The sequence below is a fragment of the Lutjanus erythropterus genome, chromosome 24 (genome assembly GCF_056507025.1).
Source record: "Lutjanus erythropterus isolate fLutEry1 chromosome 24, fLutEry1.hap2, whole genome shotgun sequence".
Lineage (NCBI taxonomy): Eukaryota > Metazoa > Chordata > Actinopteri > Lutjaniformes > Lutjanidae > Lutjanus > Lutjanus erythropterus.
Window position 1 is genome coordinate 16,610,413 of NC_139340.1, and position 18,626 is coordinate 16,629,038.

At 39.7% G+C, this 18,626-nt stretch overlaps 2 protein-coding genes across 4 annotated transcripts; both read left to right on the forward strand.

Annotated features, from left to right (window-relative positions):
• The first annotated feature begins 1,630 nt into the window (after window positions 1-1,630).
• On the forward strand, window positions 1,631-3,213 carry LOC146304891 (gamma-crystallin M2-like). Its single transcript, XM_084713330.1, has 2 exons — window positions 1,631-2,108; window positions 2,877-3,213. The coding sequence occupies exons 1-2, from the start codon at window positions 2,010-2,012 to the stop codon at window positions 3,147-3,149; spliced, it is 372 nt and encodes a 123-aa protein (XP_084569456.1). The 5' UTR covers window positions 1,631-2,009; the 3' UTR covers window positions 3,150-3,213.
• Window positions 3,214-8,715: 5,502 nt separating this feature from the next.
• On the forward strand, window positions 8,716-17,736 carry LOC146304892 (ETS translocation variant 5-like). Of its 3 annotated transcripts, none has more exons than XM_084713313.1 (13): window positions 8,716-8,873; window positions 10,929-10,994; window positions 11,086-11,170; window positions 11,927-11,974; window positions 12,164-12,214; window positions 13,825-13,933; window positions 14,930-15,199; window positions 15,295-15,572; window positions 15,655-15,729; window positions 16,313-16,381; window positions 16,471-16,622; window positions 16,730-16,831; window positions 17,029-17,736. In XM_084713313.1, the coding sequence occupies exons 2-13, from the start codon at window positions 10,947-10,949 to the stop codon at window positions 17,260-17,262; spliced, it is 1,521 nt and encodes a 506-aa protein (XP_084569439.1). In that variant the 5' UTR covers window positions 8,716-8,873; window positions 10,929-10,946; the 3' UTR covers window positions 17,263-17,736. The 3 variants fall into 3 exon arrangements, with proteins under 3 accessions (XP_084569439.1, XP_084569440.1, XP_084569441.1); XM_084713314.1 differs by having other exon boundaries at window positions 11,089-11,170; XM_084713315.1 differs by having other exon boundaries at window positions 11,101-11,170.
• Window positions 17,737-18,626: the final 890 nt, after the last annotated feature.

Sequence of the window (18,626 nt, forward strand, 5' to 3'; positions counted from 1 at the left end):
CTAATTTGTACTTGAGTAAATGTACTTAGTTGCATTTCACCACTGTACTTTGGAAATAAAAAGAGAAAATCAATTTGGGTGTGTTTAGTTTTATTTAAAAGACAATTTTAATTTAAATTAAGTTATTATCCTCAAGGGAAATTATGATCTTTACATCAGCAAAAGTGAAGACATGCGCATAAAGACAACAGGAGGGCTGGTAATGCTGTAAACAGCTAAAAATACACCAAAAATAATACAATGTTATTGTATAAAAATGCTTTAAAATTATGTAATATGAGGTAACATAAGTATTATGTATTAAATGCATAAAACATTTGAAATAAGAAAACACTAATAACCATAATAACATTAAATTAACTGTAGATTAATAACATATCGAAGTGTTTTTCTAGAGTTGAACAGGATCCAGTCAAAATTTCTGCATCAACAGAGACCAATCAAACAGCACATATATAAAGGCTATGTACTGTAATACAAATGCAGCATCAGCTAATGTGGCAAGGTTAATAGAGAGCTCATTTGAATGACAATACTTCTACTGGCATGGCACTTCACCAGCCTTTATATGAACGTGGCCCATCAGTAATGCAGCATGAATGGGGGGCTTTAATTTGATTGGGTGTGGAGGAACGTTAGCTAGGTGATAATGGAGCGCTCAGGAAAGGTGAGTAACGTAACGGCACGCGAACGATGCGCTTCATACTTTCTGATGGATTGTTTGACAGTGACCTTCAAGACGTTCAGATGAAATTTATTTCATCTGCTTTATTAGAATTACAGAATTAAAGCAATATGTTTCTAACATATAACAGGAAATTCATTCTTATTTGCTCAAAAATGCTAGCGTGGGAACTTTTCTCTAAAATAGGAAAATAAACAACTGCACTTAAAACTTTTGTTGAGAAGAAAGATGCATTTGTTTTAATTCCACCAGGATTTTCTAATACTAATCTGCCAACACTGCTGCATGTGCATAGTTGGTTTCGTTGCCCAGATTGCTTGTAGGCATTTTGGTCTGCACCCGTTAATGACATCCGTTGGAAATCAAAAAGTTCCAGGCCACATTTACGTTGAGAACTGATCTAGTGATGCCAGGCTACAAATACGTCTCTTTTGTAATAGTAAAGTCAGGGAAACCCATCAACTGGACTGTACTCTGTAGGTGTAAGCCTGCCATTGGACAACTTGTTTCAGTCGGCATCATGGCATCCGCTATCTGTATTTTCAAGGGAAAAGTCCCACTGGAACAACAACAACAACAACAACCTCCAAGCTGCAGCCTAAAATAGCACCTGGGTCTCCAATAGTATAGACATAAACAAGCTAACAGCTGTTACCTTTTCTTTTGTAGTGCAGTCACTTTAATGCCCCGGCTCGCCTCCCGACATGCAAAAGCTCCACCAAAACAAGTGCCCCCCAACACTATTTTGCAGGGTCACCATCGGTGCATCCTGGGCTTAGCACCACCCAAGCTGATTGTGATTGGTTCAGAGAGATACAAACAAGCCAGAGTGTTTTTTTTCCCCTGCAGCAGAATGAAAATGTGTGCAGCCAGACCTTTGTCCTGTGCTGAGTGCTGTGGGGAGATGTCTGGCTATGCAAGACATCAACCACTGGTTTCTGAAGAGCCATTGAGAATCTCACAGTGTGGTGGCTTCAGCTGTTCCCGCCTTGGCAGTGCCTGACTCAGCTAACTCTCAGCTAGTCCAAAAATGTAAACACGTTTTTTTGTATTGTAAAGTTCAGCCTGGTTCTGCTTGTGTTTCTAGTAGAAAAGATGCAGTTAGCAAAAGAAGTTGCAGTAAAAGCTGTCAGTAGTCTGCACATAGATGTAGTGGTCTAATTCGGTGTCCTGCTTGCAGATCTACTTCTATGAAGACAAGAACTTCCAGGGTCATTACTATGAATGCAGCAGCGACTGTCCCGAGCTCAGCTCCCACATCAGCCGCTGTAACTCCATCCGGGTGGAGAGCGGCGCCTGGGTCGTCTATGAAAGACCCCACTACATGGGCTACCAGTATGTCCTCATGAGAGGGGAGTACCCCAACTACCCGAGCTGGAACGGCTTCAATGAGACCATCCGCTCCTGCCGCCTCATCAGACATGTAAGTCCTGCAAAATGTGTTCATATCACTATTTCATGGCTAAATATGAGCAGTATTTTAGATCATGTGTGAAGATTTTGCTGGTTTGTTTGATGTCCTGAGATCCTCGTTCAAATTATGTCTCGCTTGACCCACGTAAATGTTGTCTACAGCTTTTTCTCTTTATACTGCTCCTGTCATAATTACCACGGCCACTAGATGGTGCTGCCTAACAATAAACATAAATATGGGTCATAGTAAGATGACCTAGACACCTGGTTTATCACTGTTTGAGCAGTAAAAGATTGTCCTCATACTGCTCGCCAAAGACATTGAACACATGGTAAACGTTGAGAAACAGTTGCAATACATTACGTCATGTTGTGTTACATTACATTAAGTTACATAAGTCACGTGACACCCGCACCTTGCAATTTTGTCTAATCACCGCAACTACTCCACACAAATATGACTAATCATCGTAGTTTCCCACGGGTTCCACCAATTATAGTCTAAAATATTTTGCTCCTTTGTGGAATAACCCCTCAGGAGCACTTCTCTAATAGCAAAGAAAGCATATTTTGTTCAAATTTTTGTAATCCTCCCAAAAAAACTATGAAATCCTGGAGAGACATAAACCCTAGACACCTGTTTTTCTGGTCAGGAAAGCCAGGAGATTAGCTTAGCTTAGCATAAAGACTGGAGACGGGGGTAAACAGCTAGCTTGGCTCTGTCCTCTGACCTCTAAAGCTCACTAACATCTTATATTTTGGATGTTTGATGTTCCAGCCTTCCAGCAGACACAGAATCCGCATCTACGAACGTCCAGACTTCAGCGGCCAGATGATCGAGCTCAGTGACGACCTGCCCAGCCTGCTGGACCGCTGGCGCTACCGCGACGTCCACTCGGCTCACGTCCAGGAAGGCATCTGGGTCTTCTACGAGCACCCGAACTACAGGGGGCGCCAGTACCTGCTGGAGAAGGGCGAATACAGACAGCACGCAGAGTGGGGGGCCCTTTATCCGTCTGTAGGCTCCATCAGACGTGTTTTGGAATATTAGACTGCATCTTAAACCAGATCACTTCCTGTTTCTCAAATTCCTCCACTCACTGCCCTGAACTTAACCCACCTGCAAATAAAAACACACAAACTACAGCAGCAGAATTGGAGTGATTTCATTTCTTGTGAGTGCAAAATGCAAATCGTACTGGAACAAAAATACATACAATCAGGTTCATCCCTTGCTGAACATTAAATTCCATGATAATCTATCCATTAAATATTTGTATTTCTGAGTAGAAATTCATGAGTAGAAACTTGGCCAGCGATTGGCACACACACAGTACAGAAAAGGCTGCAAAAAAAGCCCACTGATGATTCAAGAGGATTCACCAACAAGGACCTGTGGTATGCCAGCAGCTATTGTTCTTAAATGGCAGCAGAGCAGTCCAACAAAATCTACCATCCAGCTGGTGCACAGACACAACAACACAACAACAACAACAAAAACACAATGCAGTGGGCAGCTGAATCAGTTTGCTGATATTTCAGGCCACTTTTGGACAGATATTGTTACCAGGATGTTTCCTTTTTTTTATTATTTTTATTTCATTTAACAGACTCAACAAAACCCTGTAACTTCACTTCTACTACTTCTTAAAGAAAGAAACTTTTGTGTTGCCAGGTTGTGAACAATCTCTGGTTGGTGCTTTATTTCCTTGCAGCAGGACACTTGCAAGATCAAGAGGTAAGCTTCTCCTCTGGATTGTTTGACCTTTGACCTTTTGTGCAAGTTCTTATAACTTAATAACATTTACAATTTAAGACTTGATGGATTCCTTTTGGGAAAAAAAAAATAGATATGACCGATTAACACTGTTGAAGTTTTGAAAGTTTGAATATTCTTTCTCATTCTTGTTTCAGGTGTTCAGCAGTCCAGGGTATTTTGTGCTTCATAAAGCACCACACATTTTCAGTGGGAGACAGGTCTGGACTGCAGGCAGGTCAGTTTAGTACCTGAACTCTTCTACTAAGAAGACACGCTGTTGGAACACGTCCACAATGTGTCTTCTCGCGGAAATAAGCAGAGCTGATATTCACATGTTTGTGTCAGAAAATGTAAAAGGACCAAAATGATGTTTCCATGAGTTCAGGGGTCAGGACACGAAGGATCCAGGATGTGGGCATGAGAGCCACCTAGTGGTGCTGTAGCTTTGTTACACAGGACGGGACGGGAGCTGATTTATCATCAGGCAGGTTTTCACATCAGCTGCTTTGGTGCAAAATGACTTTGCCAGTATTTAGTTAAATTATCTTATCATCTTAAAGTAGCTTCTTACTTTCTACTTTTCTAACTTTTGCACATTTCTTAAGAGAGAATCATGAGATACTGACTTAAAAGTCTTGTCCAGTTATTGGCCAATGTGGTCGTCATGCAGAGTGAGGCATTAATAAGTGCTTTATAATGAGCCAGTATGATAATAATATGCATGCTCATAAGGAACTAATTAATGGTGATCAGCCATTTGGTTTTCCCCTTCCTCCTTCTCCTTTATCACTCTTTCATAAGTTTGCATCGCTGTGTGAAATCTTTATGAATTACAATTTTTAAAAATGGGTAAAACTTTCTATGACACCCATGTCTATAATACATTATAAACATGCTAATGATGCGTTATAATTTGCTTATAGCACAGTGTAATTTAATGCTCATAAATGTTCATAATCACAAATAAAATCAAGGTATCAAACATTATATATTATAGGACATAATTTTAAAGTAAGGATATATATGATAGCATTATAACATGATTATAATCCTTGCAGAATGAGGCAGGCTATTATGATACTTTGCCTTATAAGTCTTTATAATAATGCAATGATTATTCAGCATTATAAGCGAGTACAGAGCGATGATAAGGAGCAGAAGAAAAAACACTGATAAGAAACTGTAAGACTTCCTGACACAGGATGTGTTTGATTGTATCAGCGTCTGTCGATCTGCCAGAACGGAAGAATAAAACTCCTTGGTGTGATATGAACACAGTAGCAGACACGTGACGGCCGAGCAAACAGGAGAGGCTGCAAATCAGTAACAGAGCTGCTGAGCTCAGCTCGTGTTTGAACTGGAACTTTTATCACACGCAGATCTGTTCTGGCACCCCCCGGCGCTGATCAGGCACTTTCCAAGTAGAGCACAAACAGTCCACCTGAGCAGGTCAGCCAGTCTGAAGTCATAACGTGGCACGAGCAAGAACAAGCAAGGGGTTTTCTCAAGAAGTTACATCTGTGATAGATTATTTCAGACTATGGTGGTTGTTTTCTAATGCAGCCCAACCTGGGGGTCCCACAAGGGGTCGCCAAAGCTTCACAGGGGGTCGTGAGGGTGTGTAAAAAAACAAAAACAAACTTTATTTTAATATAAAGGCCCATATATCAGTCTTTTGTTCATTTCACAACAAGAGTGACTCAAAACAACCACAAAGTGATGCAGAAATTACCAAAAAGTTATTGCACATGGCTACAAAGAGACATAAAACTTCCATGAAGTGACACAAAATCACAACAAAGTGATGCAAAATTATCACAAATTCACTGCAAAGAGAGACAAAATGACCACAGTGTTGGAAAATTACCAAAAAAGACAGAAAACCACCGCAAAGAAACATAAAATGACCACAAAGCATTGATTTTTAGTAACTATATGTCTCTCTCAGTCTGCGTGTCTTACTCCTATGAAGAAAACTAAATAAAATTTATATTTTTAAAGTTTATAATAATTGCTCAGTGTACTTCGGGACCAACAGATTTTCGTTTTAGAGAAAAACAAAACTCAAGAAAGAAGCTGTTTCAAGAAGAAAACCTGGCACACTGATCAGAATTGCATTAAAAGTTGCCAAAAATCTGAAGAAAACTTGCGTCTGGTTCAATATTCATTCGAAGTAAAACGCTCTAAATGTATCATAGGGTTAGACAAGATTCTTTGTGAAGGAAAAAGTGAATAAATGTTTGCATAATTGTAGGTGTCAAGACAAAAAAAGAAGATAGGAGTGAGTGAAATGATGCAGAGTGTTGATAAGTGCAGTGTTCAGTGATCAGAGTTACAGTACAGAGCGCTGGCCTCTAACACCACGTCCAGCACATGATCAGGTGACACTCGCTGATCTCTCTGCAGCCGCCGCTAATGACGCAGGGAGAGATCAAAGTGGAATTAAAAGTGGAGAAAGTGCTCTGCAGCCACCCACAGAGATGAATGAACGTCAGAGCGGTCATGTGTGATCCTCGATTAAATCTGTCAAACATGGAACGGTTACAAAACTGCACAGTGTGTGTCTCAGGAGAGGTGGTGCAGTCAGTCACATAATAACCATAAAGTGCTGCAAGATCACCACGAAGTGATGCAAACATATCAAAAAAAAAGTATGCAAAATGACCATCTGGTGGCACAAAACAACCACAGTGACTCAGAACAACTACAAAGAAACATATAATGACCGCAAAGTGCTGAAAAGTTATCACAAAGTGATGCAAAAGTACCAAAAAAGTTATGCAAAAAGACCACAAAGTGATATGGAACAACCACTTACTCAAAATGACCACAAAGAGACACATAACAACCGCATAGTGCTACAAAATTACCACAAAATTATCCAAAAATTGCCACAAAGTGACACAAAAATACCAAAAAAAATTATGCAAAACGACCACAAAGTGATGCAAAATGCCCACAAAATAACACAAAGTAACACAAAACAACCACAGTGACTCAAAACTACCACAAGGAGACACAACACTGCGGCAGTGATGCAACATTATCACCAACTGACCACAAAATAACCACAAAATGTAATCAAACTGTTGCAAAATGACCCACAAATGACCACAGAATGAAAACAGAGACACAAAATAACCACAAAATGTAATCAAACTGTTGCAAAATGACCCACAAATGACCACAGAATGAAAACAGAGACACAAAATAACCACAAAATGTAATCAAACTGTTACAAAATGACCCACAATTGACCACAGAATGAAAACAGAGACACAAAACAACCACAAACTGACTAGAAATGGTCCCAACACGACCAAAAAAGCAACCAGCACTGTAGTAATTCTGTGTCTCTTTCAGTCTTGGTGTCTCACTCCCGTGCATTAGGGGCCTGGGGGCCTTTTGTACATGTGTGTCCAGGGGCCCGTCGTCTCCTAAACTGTGCATGAAAATGTGCACTGTGATGGATTTAACTTAAAATCAAATCAGGTCACATCAAATCGAACTTTATTATCCAAAGACAGATGTTGACGTGGAGGTGCAAAGGATAAACGGATCACAGCGTTGACCTCGTTGATCTCAGTCATATGTGCCCTTTGAATTATTTTATTCCATAAATGATTGTCTAAATTGATTTAGAGACTTGATGTGCTGAGGAAATCTCACAGGATGCACTTTGTGGATTTAACTACAGTACCTGGTGTTTACCTGACAACCTCTTATCAAAAGGTGTGTGTGTCTCTGTGTGTGTGTCCACCCACAAAATAACTTCCTTTCTGCCTGAACTGATGAGACCTGCAGAGACAACACAGTGTCCACAGCCTGTATTTTTATCTCTGTCCCACTTCACAAGAACCATAATAAGTTCAGGCTGCAGCTAATAATTATTTTCAGCAGTAAGTAGTGCTCTAAGCGATTGTTTAAAATGTTTAAATGCTTGAAAAACATTTAAAAAATGCACATTATAATTTTATTTGTTCAACCTCATTTTCCTGACGGGGAAAATGAGAGTTAAAATTTAATATATTGCACTTTAAAATGTTGCTTTTTGGCTAATTTGGTGTTTTTGTGTAATGCAGTGAACCTTCACTTGTATTTTTTCTATCTTTTAAACTAAATAAATTATTATCCTTTAAAATTTTGCTTGACAAGTATTAATTGGTTATCAAAGTTTTAAAAAATAGACAAATTGATGAATCAACTAATCGTTTAAGCACTAATCTTATTTATTAGAAGTTTGAATAATAATAATTATGAATAATATTATTTATAATCAGAATTATATTCACACAGAATGGGACAGACCAGACTTTACAGCTAAGAGCTATAATAGTAGGTATAGAAGTACTTACTAATATAATCACACAGTATTAATGTTTAGGATTATGTATGTAGATAAAATATATTTATTTAATATTTAAGGGTACATGTCTGGTAGGCCTATGAGAGTGAATAAATTGGTTTTCATTAATAAATTGCTTAATTAATAAATATACAAACTGTATTATTGAATATGAGTTTAAATCCATTTTGAGCAATTTATTATTTATTTATAATTATTACATATAATAATACATTAGCTGAGCCATGCTACTTACTAATTGCTATTTTTAGAATTATTTTATTTGTTCATTTACATTTAAAACTGAGAACTTAATTTAATTTAATTTATTTATTCATTTTTTGTTTTTTTGTTTTTTTCTCAAAGGAATTGTGACTCTGGCCCTTTAAGAGAGCTGTGGATCCATGAATGAAACGCAGCCATTCATAAAAAACACAGGGGACGGACGTCAGCGCAGCCTCGAAGGCGATTGGCTCGCCCTTTGATTGACGTCGCGCCGTGGCCAATGGGAGCGCGGCACAGGGCTCTGGGCTCGCTCCAGCAGATCACAGCTCTTCGTTGAGCAAAATCCACAGCTGAGGTTTAATTGCGAGCAGCTGCGGGAGATGTAGGCTAGCAAATCAGCGTCCAGGTCGTCTTTTCACAACGTCAACAAACTTCACTTCTCTCAGGTGAGCGCTGTTTTGTTATTGTAATCGTTTTTGGTAAAGCTAGCGAAAATGCCTGGTTTGTTTTGCTTTGTTTCGTTACATAACCGCCTCGCCGCGGTCTGTGAGCGGAGCTCGGACGCGGTGTGTTTGAGGCGAACGCCATTTTCTAAAACTCAGCGGCGACGCTGCTGCGTCCATTTCCCCGCGTCTGTCCCGCTCTGCAGGCCGGTTTGTCGGTCTGCAGCGGGTGTGTGCTCGGCCTGTGAGCACCGTGGTGACTCTTTTCTCTGAACTCTGAGGAGAATTTCTCAATGGTGAACTGCCCCCCCCTCCCCTCCATCTTTCTCTTCCTCCTCCTCCTCCTCCTCCTCCCTGAGCGAGGATCAAGTTACACTTCATTGAGAAAAACAAGGAGGTCCCACGGTGCGCGCTGCTGTTCGCTCCTGTGCGTCACACCAAACTCCATTCACAAATCTCTTGTTTTTATGACCGTCCGCCTCCTCTGTTTGTTGTCAACACACCGAGTTAAAAACACCACAGAGGAGTCGGCCATGATTTAACTTTGTATTTCAGCAAATTAACAAAACTTCAGGTACAATTTTATCTTGTTTAACACGATATTCTACCAACTAAAGCACCTGTAGTGAGACGTGTTGTTTTAGTCATTTTCTTTATGAGGTTCGCACTTACTTTTAAGCATGAACTGATACCTTTTTATTTTATGGCATAATTTGTTCATACTGTAATTTTACTCTCACACAGCACTGACTTTAGTTTGATTAACAGTTAAAGTCCTGCTGGATCAGAATTTTAAGGTGTTACCAGAGGTGGAAGTAACTAATTATTGTGTATCTTATAGATTATTAATGATTAATCAATAATTTTTCAACTATTGTTTCATGAAACTGCACAAAATTTGCAACCCTAGATCGGAGAGGTGACAGTGACATCAACAGTTAAAAGTAACTAATACTCTTGAGTAGTTTGTACTTTCACTTATATTTGTCACAAGAGTACTTTGATGTATAATTGAGTAATATACCAAAGTCACCTGTATTGATGGGAGCCTTTAAATTACTTTAAACCTTTACTTAAGTAAAAGTAGAAATACCATAGTCTAAAACTAATACCCATATTATAGTTGGCAACTAATTTGATCATTGATTAATTGTTTTGAGTCATTTTTTTAATTTGAAAGTGTCCAAATCTGCTGATTAAGCTTCTTAAATGTGAATATTTTCTGATTTCTTTACTTCTCTTCTCTCTTTGTTCAGTATTGTGTGTATAGTTTTTAAATTAATGCACATCCCGTCTTATCATTCTATATTTTATATTTTTTTTTAAAAAAAATCTTCTATTTGTAGTTCTGTGTTTTATTACTTGAGTATATTTTTTATATTTGATCCTTCCGGCTGAAGTTTTTCACGCAGTCGTACCTCCTGAATCTTGAACTTTTGGGTTGAGGACGTCATCTTGAGCTTTTCGGAAACGCTGATCGACATTTTCTGACCGAACAACCGATTGATTGGTGGAGAGAATGATCGACAGATCAGTCAGTGCCCTCAATAATCGGATATACACCCCAAAATAATAATTACTTGCAGCCCTTCATTTAACCGCTGAAATTCAAAATGTCAAACAGTTTCTGTTCAGTGTGGTACGATCTGTTCGTTGTTTCATCTTTGATCACTTAGTAGAATTCTTTCCTCTCGCTGTGGTGGTTTTTGTGACGTTAAAAAACTTTATTGATCAGTAATAACCCACTGATGAAATGCACAGTAAGGTCACCGCAAGACAGAAAAAAAACCCACACAGCTTCATTCTGTTTATTTCCTCAAAACAAACATCCCCTGTTGACGGCTCTTTGAAGACTCGTTCCTCCTGCAGCCCGCACGCACGTCACATTTAACTTACAGGAGGTTGCATAACGCTGCCATTGACGACACGGCTTTTATAGCCACTGTAAACCCTGCTGAGGAGGGGGTCACACAAACGCACCACGACGCATGAAAGAGGTGACGGTAATATGGAAATGAACGTCACCTAACCCTGTCATCCCACCCCTTTTTATTCCAGGGTGAAGACTCCTGCAACATGGACGGCTTTTATGATCAGCAGGTCCCTTTCGGGGTCCCGGAGAACGTGAGTTTGAGACATTAACATTTCACATTTATCATCCGGCGTAAGAAACCGACTGAGGACTGATTCCGTTTTGTTGTTGTTAAACTTGCAGCAGTGTCACACACAGGAAACCCAGAGGTGTCTCGGCGACCGTAAGAGGAAGTTTGTAGACACGGAGCTCGCACAAGACACGGAGGGTGAGTTGACATCACATGACATCACAGGGCAGAATGTGCGGTTTGTGGTTTGTGGCTATAGAACAATAAATAACAGTGACGTCTGTAGAAGTGGTCACAGAACGGACTGAAACTTTGGTGAATTTAGTGAAATATTCAGCTTCTTAGACAAGACTGATGAATATGATTATGATTTAAATGTTTTTATCTACAGATTTGAAACATTACTTATAGTTTAAGTGTGTTAAACTGTTCATTTCTGTGCAAAGTAGTGAGTTTTAGAATCAGAAATGATTTATTGATCCCCAGGGGGGCCTTTCAGGAACAGAACAATATATTGCATAGTGCAATTAGAAGAAAAAAACATAAGATTTTAAAAGGTGTGTAAAATATGTACATATACACAGAGACAAAATGGCAATAATGGATAATAAAACAAAATATATACTGTGAAGGTTTGTGCATTAATTTCCCACAAACTTAGACTTACCTGCAGAGTCTTAAACGTACTTCTTTGACGAAGTCGGTAAATATCTCTGAGTCTAATCTGAGAGGGGCATTATGGGAAACTGGAGGTTGCAGAGTAGCCGGTGTGCATGCATGCAAAATCTCAACAACACGTCAGGCGGCTCTGTGCATCAAACAAACTGATTGATTTTTTTCAATAATGTCAAAAGTGAGAAGGTATTTGCTTGTTAGAAAAACATAAATTAGTGTTTCCAAATGTTTTTTTTTTCCCTCGCCTGTTTGAATATAATTTTCCGTCTGTCTTGGCAGAGCTCTTTCAAGATCTGAGTCAGCTGCAGGAGATCTGGATCGCAGAAGGTGAGAGATGAATCACAGAACAAAAAAACGTCAGAAGAAGAAATAAGATCGCCATTAAACACTGCCTGCACTTGACTGATTTAAAGCAGCGTTCTCATGCTCCTTCCACAGATAATGTTGCAGGGTATTCTGGGAGATTTGATGAGAATCGTCCTTTAATATCCCGTCTGTCTTTGTCTCCTCTCACAGCTCAGGTTCCCGATGACGAGCAGTTTGTTCCAGACTTCCAGTCCAATGACTGTGAGTAGCTGCTTCTCCTCTAATATTTATAGACTTTCTACAACAGAGAGTGAACATGTTACAGAATGACGTTCTTTATTTTTGCCTCGACGTCTTAATGACACTGAATCCCTCTTACTAAAGAGTATTGTGCGTGTAGAACCAAAAAAGAGAAATGAAAAGTTTCCTTCTTAACAATCAAGAAATTTATCAAGAGCTTAAAGTCACAGCTCACGGCAAAACACACACACACACACACACACACACACACACATGCCCAGGCTGCAGAGCCGATGATGTAAACACGATAATGTTGACAGAGTTCACTGCAGAGTTTGACCGTCACACATGTGAGCAGTGGATCTGAGCCAAGTCAATCACAGCGATCATCTGGTGCAGGAAATGATGGGGGAGCCGTAAAAAAGAACCTGCAGCGACTCGACCCGTGCCTTCAAAAAAAAAAAAAAAAAATGACGTGACAGATAAGAGCAGAGCGAAAAGGAACATTAAACACGTCCTGCCAGACACGTACAGCATGGATTTATTGCTGCCTCAACACAATGACTGAGGCTCGTGGCAATAAATCTGACGGTGGATGGAAACATCGTCGTCACTGCAGCGTGCTGATGAAAATCTCTGCAGGTTCCAGGAAGGCTGACATCAGATACCAGCCTGTGTTAAATCACAGTCTAGGCTTAAACATCTCTGAAAATGAGACAAAGCAGACACTTCTCTGCAGTTAAAAATGTTTATTACAAAGAAACGGAGGCTGCAGCCATTTAATTTAACAGCATGTATGATTCTGTAATTCTCACGTGCGTCTGCAAAAATCTAGAAAAACTTTTGCTGACTTGTTGAGAGGATTTTTAAGTTCAAGCTTTGGCGCCATCTGGTGTCCATCTGAGTGAAAGCAGCACGTTGACTGCAGCAGCCTTCATCAGGATGTTTAGGGTCAAATAAATAAAAGACAATGGCAGAAATTCCACAGATTTTAAATGTGAAATGTGTAGAATATTTTACTGATGAGGGGAAAAAATGAGAGCCTGTTAATTCCACCAAAATGCACTTAGTTTGTCTCATACAGTGTCCAGGCATTAAATGCAAAAGTTAACCAGCGTTGTAAGTTAATAAAATATTAATTTGTTTAACAGAGTAGAATTTCTCCTGTTTATAACCTTTATTTAAACCCCAAAAATCATTGAGAGCAGACAGTGGTTTAAAAGATACAAAAGAAAAAATAATAAAAGATACAAAGTGAATGAAGAAATTAAAATTTAAAACGAATAAATATTGTTTAAGATACACCTAAATACAAGGTACGACCTCGGGTAGCAACATTTAACCCTACACCTTTCAAAATAAAAGTAAAATTGTCAAATTATAGCCGTCGCCATGGTTACATCCTACTAAAGATTTTGCAAAAATTTAAATTAATTTGCAGTGAAGTTAAACATGAATGTAAAGAACAAACAGAACGACACATGCAGAGGCTCAGAAACAAAAAAACGTAGGTTTTATTGAAATTGCAATATGGCTTCTTTTGAATTTTTAAATCGCAGGAGGTGCAACACTTGTCAGAAAACTCGGTGGTAAAAATGTGTTTGTTTGTTTGTCTGTTTGTTTGTTTGCAGTGATGCTTCACGGACTTCCTGTCGGCAAAGTGAAGCGAGAGCACAGTCCGTCTAAAGACCCGTCTCCCTGCAGGACGCCTCACGCCGACATGTGCCTTTACAGTTACAGGTACTGAGTCCATCTTTAGACCGACGACGTTCACATCAGTCATGAGACGCGTCTGGGCGAAACACTTAAAGGGACAGTTCAGTGTTTGTTTGTTTTTTTAAAATAAGTGATGTTCAAACTTAGATCTACAGTCTGGTTGCTTCATATATGATGTTCTGGGGAAAAGAAACTCAGAATTCCCAAGATTTAAGTGATACAATTTTGAGAAAAAAACACTGATATTCTTAAATTATAAGGTAAAAAATTAGCAAGAAAATCTCAGAAGTTCACTGAGATTTAAGTCACAAATTTACAATAATTTTTTTTCTGTTAGTTTTTGCAAGGAAGCACATAGACGTTACCTGTTTGTTTTCTTCTAGTTAATTTAGAACTGTGTAATCTCAGAATATTTAAGTTTGTCTCTCAAAATATTTTATTTTACTTGTATATTCATGAGTTTTTATTCTCATAAACTTTTTAATGTTCTTCTTGTTTTTTTCTTGTAAATTTGTTACTTATTTTCTCTTACATTTGTGTTTTTTTCCTTGTAAATTTCTGAGCGTTTTCTCGTAAATTTGTGTGATTTCCTCGCACATTTGTGAGTTTTTAATTCTCATAAATTTATTGGTTTTTTGTCTCGTATGTATGAGGGTTTTCTCATAAATTAGTGAATTATTTCCTCATTTATTTGTGAGTTTGTTTGGGGTTTTTTGGGGGGAAAATTTAACTCCAATATCACACAGTAACACAAAAAACTAACCGATCAATGCGGCGATAGACGAGCAACTCCTGTGTTCTGTGAGGGAAACTTACCGTTTATACAAGAAGAGTGAAATCTGTGATGAAACTGTGATTTCTTGAAAAAATGTTTGTCTGACAGCAGGATGAAGTGGTGAAATGATTCAAAATTTAGTGTCCACTTAATAAGTATAAGTACCTCATACAACCTGACTTTAATCCAGAGGTTATGTGACCTTCCTCCTCCTCCTCCTCCTCCTCTTCCTCTCGTCTCCTCAGTGCCTGTGACAACAAGCCAGCGGGGCTCAAAGCTCTGCCTCCAGCGTCCACACCGGGACAGTGTGGTCCTCCGCCCGTACAGAGGCAGTTACAGCCTCCTGCCCCACAGCTGACCAACAGCTGCCCCCCGAGCCACATTCCCACCCTGAGCCCCTCCCACCACCACCACCACCACCACCACAGCCTCCCGCAGGCCAACCAGAGCCAGCAGTTCGCTCTGCCTCGGCCCCCCATCAGCCGCCCTGCTGCTTCTTTCAGCACAGAACAAAGGTCGGTTCTGATCGGACTCTGATGTGACTTAAACTGGAAATGAATTCACTCCAGACCTTCAAACCTCCTCTTCTTCTTCTTCTTCTGCTCTTCAGGTTCCAGCGGCAGCTCTCGGAGCCCTGCTTGTCCTTCCTCCCTCCGGAGAAGACGGTGAGCACGCCGTACCCGCCCCAGAGCTGCGACGGCCGGCCGCTCTACCAGCGCCACCTCTCGGAGCCCCCGGTTCCCCACGGGCCCCGAGCTTTCAAACAGGAGATCGTGGATCCGCGATACCCAGAGCCGGGGCCCCCGGCTCCGGCTCTGCCCCGCCCCCAAACCACCTTCAACCCCGTCACAATCAAACAAGAGCCCAGAGACTTCAGCTTTGACTCAGGTGTGTTTCCTGGTGTGTAACTGCGATAGTTAAAGATTCCAGACTTCCTGTTCGCTCATCATGACTCACTTTGTGTTTCCAGAGGTTCAAACCTGCCAGTCGTCGTCGTCGTCGTCGTACGGGAAGTCTTCAGTCTTGTACCAGAACAACAACGTCGGTGAGTTTGAGTTTGTGATGGTGTTTTATGAAAACACACAGCTGTGAGGAGCTGAATTTACAAGATAAAACCCAAAAACTTGCTGAGATTATAAGGTCATATTTGCGATTTAAGTCACAAATTCAGAAAAGTAGTGTTTTTTTTCCAAGGAACCACAGATGTTACCGATAAAATCCTTCATCTGTCCGCTGCGTTTGATGCACAGAAGCTTTCACATCATCGATATCAGCCACGTTATACACAAAACAAACAAACAAACAAACAACACACTGATGTGGACGAGCTGACAGCTTTTCATGCTCAGGTTGGATAAAGTCAGAAGAAAAGTTTTTTCTTGCAAATTTAAGACTTTATAAAGTGAGTGAGGTCAGACAACATTCAAGGTTTTTTCCCTTAAATCTGTGAGTTTCTTCCTCGAACATTTACACTGTAATGGCAGAGAATATTCAAATTTTCTTCCCCTTTTTTTCCTGTAAATTTACCACTTTAATCTGGGAAATTGAGTTTTTTTTTAATCTATTAAGAGTTTGTCAGTGGAACAAATCTTAACTTTTTTTAATGTTTTCTTCTTTTCTCCTCACAGGGTTCGGTCACGACAGGGAGCCACACCTGTTCTACGACGACACGTGTGTCGTTCCGGACAGACTCGAAGGTGAGACGTTTTCTGATCGCTGCTCCTGATAAATCTAAGAGTTTTCACTCTCTCACAGTTGATTCGCTGTGTCCTGTTTGTGCGTGCAGGTAAAGTGAAGCAGGAGGGTTTGCCGTATCAGCGCCGCGGCTCCCTGCAGCTCTGGCAGTTCCTGCTCACGCTGCTCGACAACCCGGCCAACAGACACCTGATCATCTGGACGGGACGAAACATGGAGTTCAAACTCATCGACCCCGAAGAGGTCAGTCATAAATAAATTCTGCATTATTACATACATATGTCTTCTCATCAGAGATATTAAGAGTCCAGCTGGATGCTGACTGTTTCTCCCTCTGGTCTCGTGTTCAGGTGGCTCGGCTATGGGGGATCCAGAAGAATCGACCCGCCATGAACTACGACAAGCTGAGCCGCTCGCTCCGGTATTACTACGAGAAGGGCATCATGCAGAAGGTAAGGAGATTTTTTATTTTACTTTGCATAGATTTGCAAAAAACACGACTCCTCACCGAGTAGTTATATGGAATTTGGCCTGTAGGTGGAGCTACAGACTCTGCAGGTTTAACTGTAGGAGACAGACGGATAAATTCACTTCAGTGCAGTGATTTTTACAGCATGTCGATCTATAACTTAGTTAAAACTTGTCTCAGGTGGCCGGGGAAAGGTACGTCTACAAGTTTGTCTGCAACCCCGAGGCGCTTTTCTCCATGGCGTTCCCCGACAACCAGCGGCCGAGTCTGAAGGCCGACCCGGACGCCGTCCTGCCCCCCAGCGAGGACGACGGCCTCCCGCTGCCCGGCTTCGAGGAGGAGGGGCCGTACTTACCCGAGGGCGGGGAGCAGTGCGTCCAGGGGCTGGCCTTCCCCGAAACCTTCCCGTACTAGACTCCGCCGCAGGAAACACGAGGAAAAAAAAGACGAGGAGATTCAGACTGAAAATCCAAGAATCTGAGACTGTTAATTTAAAGTCCCTCTGCAAAAACCCTGTTCTGGTTTTATTTGTTACGATGGATTAAAAAAACTAATAATAATACAAGATGAAGTTTATTTTTATGACAAAGCAATCAGTTTTAGGGGCAAAATAAATATCAATATTTTGAGACCGTCTAATTTTATGGGAATCTATGGCTGATAAAAGTCATAACTCTTTGAGATAAAGTTGTAATTTTACACGCTAACAGACTTTTATGTTTTTCTCACAAAAATCTAAACTTTACTTGTAATGTTTTGAGTGTAAAACCATCATACAATACGAGGGGGAAAAAAAGCTGTAATTTTCTCCACAAAAATCTGAGTTTGGTTTCATGTCATGAATTAAGACCAATGTTTGTTTAATTAAAGAATAAAAATGTAAAAGTAGAGCCTTTTCTTGTCATATTATCACTTCTTCTCAAATTATTACAGGAAAATAATCGTAGTGTTTCAATAATAAAGTTCATTTTTGCAACAAAACTCACATGATGAGAAGAAAGTCGCAATATTTCAAGATGAGGTTATAACTTTATGAAAACCTCCACTTTGAGGATAATATATATTATTATGTTATAATATTTTGAGGATAAAATGTCAGAAATTAAGATAAAGCTCGAATTTTACTAGAACTTATCACATTACAAGAATAAAGTTGTAATTTGCTAAAAGACTTTTCTTTTTAAATTTACCATTATTAAATATTACTTTTAGCCTCATAAAAATTGCAGCTCTTTTCTTGAAATTAGTTATGCACTCGTTACTCCTTTTTTCTCAGTATTCTAAATATTTATAATTCAAGAATACAGATGAAATAATTTGAGAAAAACTAATATTACAAGAAAAAGTAACTTTACAGGACAAAGTTGTACAACTAAACGGTACAAGAACATGAAAATCACAATATTCAAAGAAGTAAAACTCATATTAAGGTGAAATATTTTGAGTAGAAAAAAATAATTTTACATATTATTTTTTTCCCTCGTATTATGGTTTTACAGTTTTATTTCCCTCGATGTTAAACTTTTATTCTGATAGTCTCGGATTGTAGTCCTCACGTACACGTGAACTCTGGGATTTGTATTTCAACCAAAAAGTATCTGAAAGCCATGTCACTCCTTTACTAACGTACTTTAAATTGTCTTACTGCTTCAAAGGGACAGATGTGTATTTTCCAGATGTTCTGGTCGTATATTGAAACGTCTTTTGTGGAACTTTAAAGCTAATATTTTTTGGCATTATACGAACGTTTTCCTGGACTTTTCTTACAAAACGCCTCA

Coding starts and splice junctions, on each gene's coding strand:
- LOC146304891 (XM_084713330.1), top strand. CDS start 2,010: ATGGGCTACCAGTATGTCCTCATGAGAGGGGAGTACCCCAACTACCCG. Junction 2,109..2,876: donor CCTGCCGCCTCATCAGACAT/GTAAGTCCTGCA, acceptor TTGATGTTCCAG/CCTTCCAGCAGACACAGAAT.
- LOC146304892 (XM_084713313.1), top strand. CDS start 10,947: ATGGACGGCTTTTATGATCAGCAGGTCCCTTTCGGGGTCCCGGAGAAC. Junction 11,975..12,163: donor GGAGATCTGGATCGCAGAAG/GTGAGAGATGAA, acceptor CTCCTCTCACAG/CTCAGGTTCCCGATGACGAG. Junction 16,382..16,470: donor CGTTCCGGACAGACTCGAAG/GTGAGACGTTTT, acceptor TTGTGCGTGCAG/GTAAAGTGAAGCAGGAGGGT.